This window comes from Seriola lalandi, unplaced genomic scaffold (genome assembly GCF_002814215.2).
Source record: "Seriola lalandi dorsalis isolate HSWRI2012SDOR001 ecotype SW California unplaced genomic scaffold, Sedor1 jcf7180002054952, whole genome shotgun sequence".
Classification (NCBI taxonomy): Eukaryota; Metazoa; Chordata; class Actinopteri; order Carangiformes; family Carangidae; genus Seriola; species Seriola lalandi.
In genome coordinates this window covers 119,720-122,350 of record NW_019525503.1, presented here as the reverse complement: position 1 = coordinate 122,350, position 2,631 = coordinate 119,720, and the positions used below count along the sequence as shown (strand labels likewise).

At 35.8% G+C, this 2,631-nt stretch overlaps 1 protein-coding gene across 1 annotated transcript in view; it reads right to left on the bottom strand.

Annotated features, from left to right (window-relative positions):
• Positions 1-2,177: 2,177 nt before the first annotated feature.
• The window catches only part of LOC111645445 (G protein-coupled receptor 68-like), a 2,697-nt gene continuing 2,243 nt past the window's right edge, over positions 2,178-2,631 (bottom strand). The window contains exon 5 of the mRNA XM_087170544.1: positions 2,178-2,214. Coding sequence (XP_087026670.1) covers positions 2,178-2,214 — 37 coding nt within the window. The remainder of the gene's footprint in view (positions 2,215-2,631) is intronic.

Here is a 2,631-nt window from a genome sequence, read left to right as displayed (position 1 = left end):
CATCATCACCTCCTCATTATAGTAACCTTAACAGGCAAGATAGACCAATGGAGAAATGCCAGTTTTAGTTTTTAAGATCATCCCGGGGCTCTGAAGAACTATTTGTGAATAATTGGTTGATATTGTAAATTTACATCTGAATATATTAAATAAAAGTGTTATAAAGTCAATAGTGGTGTGTATGTTATTTGTAATTAAGTTTCCAACCTCACTTTAGTTGAAAGACTACATACAGAGACTTAACAGTTTAATTTGCATTTCTTCAGTATATTATATTCTATGAGAAATGTAAGAAAATTAATCTGAATCTGAATAATTAAATATTGTATTTAGATTGTGCTTCTACACGTTTTTAACATTACTTTACAAACCTAAAGATTAAAAGTTAAAACAAATACTGCAAGTTGAAGTTTGAGATGATTTTAATCTGTTTTACACAGTATTTCTTACTTTGTCTTCCAAAACAAAAGGTTTACTTTCCAATATTAAACGTGTTAATATTTCATTGATTGACACTTAATTTTATTATTAGGAAAAAGTTTCTCTGCAGAAATTTCAGTGGATTTACTTTATTAAAGGAGTTTAATGGTAATAAATTAGGAAAAATTCTGTAAAATAACAGTTTTTCGCTGTAGAATTATTAATGAAACTTTCCGTAAATTGATTGTTTTTACGCTTTATTAGAATTAGGACCTTTTACTTTAATTTTATGTTTTTTGTTTGGCAGCTGTTGATGCCAGTCATTTGACTGTTTTTTTACGATTTATTTTATAGTGTATAGTTCAGGATAAATCTTAGTGATCCAGCATTTTAGCACAAATCTCAAGTTACTGGTATTTAAGGCAAGAGAGGGTAAAAACAGAGACTAATTACAACTGTAGATTACTGTACACCTACAGTCCAGTCCCCTCGTTATGTATCAACACCTTTACAGTTTTAATGTTTTAGGTTATACATTGATTAAGAGAAGTAATGTAACACAAACTTTACCTTTGAAAGCTGGTGGACCACAATCTGGATGTGCTTCTTTCACCAGAGTCGGCTGTTTTCTCCTCTGTATCCACAGTCTAGTGTCGTGAAATGCAGTAATGTAGCAAGATATGAAACGAGGGAGGTTCCTGATGATGTGATCTCTGTCTCTAAGGAAGATATGGTTTTCTACAAAATTCATTGCTGTGTAAATTTTGCTATTAATATGCAGGTGCATGACTTCTCTGTGTCTTTGTCTTCCTCTGTTATTTTTTATTGAAAATATAAAACCGAAACTTGCTTTCTAATGGTTCCTTGAATGCAACCTGCAAGTAAGATTTAAGGAGAAATGTTGTCAGAAAGGTGTGGGGGATGAGTGGGTGCTCAACCATCTGACAGAAAGTTCAGATGATAGTGATCATACTCTGCTCTGAGTGTAGTGACGCCATTAGTTAGTTTATATTAGTTCATAACTGTGTGACCTGCAAAACAATTTACTATATGTGTTGTAAACAGAAAATTGACATTGAATAAAGGTAAACAAGCAGCATTTACTTTATTAAAAAATAAATTTACAACAAACCACAAAAAAAATAGAGTTGTGGTTAGACACTATTTATAATCAGGAAAAAGTAAAACTTGCAGAAAACAGACAAAATAAAGATCATTTTTGTCACGATTTGCGAGGTAAGTTGGACCCAAATGCAGTCAACTCTTGGGAGACGGTGCAGGCAGATTTATTTAATCAAAAATCCAGACGTGAACGTGACATGGACAGACATGAAGACAATAGGACGTGAACAAACCCAGAACTAAACAGACAAACCGACACAGACAAACGGCAAGGGTGATTGAACACAGGTGAAACACATTAGGGCGGGGCAGACAATCACCACACAGAAACAGGACCATGACAAGAAGCAACACACAGACACACAAGGAAACCAATACAAAATAAAACAGGAAGTGCAAAAAGTCCAAAATAAAACTAACAAAAAGTGTCTGCCATGGCAAAACATGACAATTTTATGTACATGTCTTGAAGCTTTCACAGTGCACCGCAGCAAGTGAACCTACAGTTAGATGTGTTGTAGGAAATCATGTGAGAAGACGACAGTATCTGTCTTGTCTCTATTTCCTCCATTTCTTCTTCTGTTTTTCTCTCTTTCTCTGACTACATGGAGCGACTGTGTATAAGTTGTCATCATTCATGCTGTTGGTCTGTTGCTATCATCGCTGTCCATCCTGCAACGACACAGAGAGGCCAACAGCTTGTCTACAGCTCCTTTCCTACTGAAAACATACAGGAACACGTCTGCAAGAGGACTGAACCTCAGAAAAATATAACACACACGTCTGAGGTTAATGTTATTTTTGACCTCTTCTACAAGGAACCAAATGATGGTGGGCAGGAACAACAGTGTGTAATTAAGTAGAACCAAAACCAGAATTGCAACAATTCGTCGTTTTTCATCAGCAGGGACACTAATGGCTGCAGACAGGGCTTTAACGGTCCCACCCAGGAAGAATATGAACAGAGGGAAGGGAAGGAGGAGGAAGACTGTAAGGATGATTCGTATCACCCCAACATCCTTCAAGAAATAGAAAGAGAGGGGATAGAATAGAGAAAGGGTCCAGACCACGACACAGACCACTATAGAG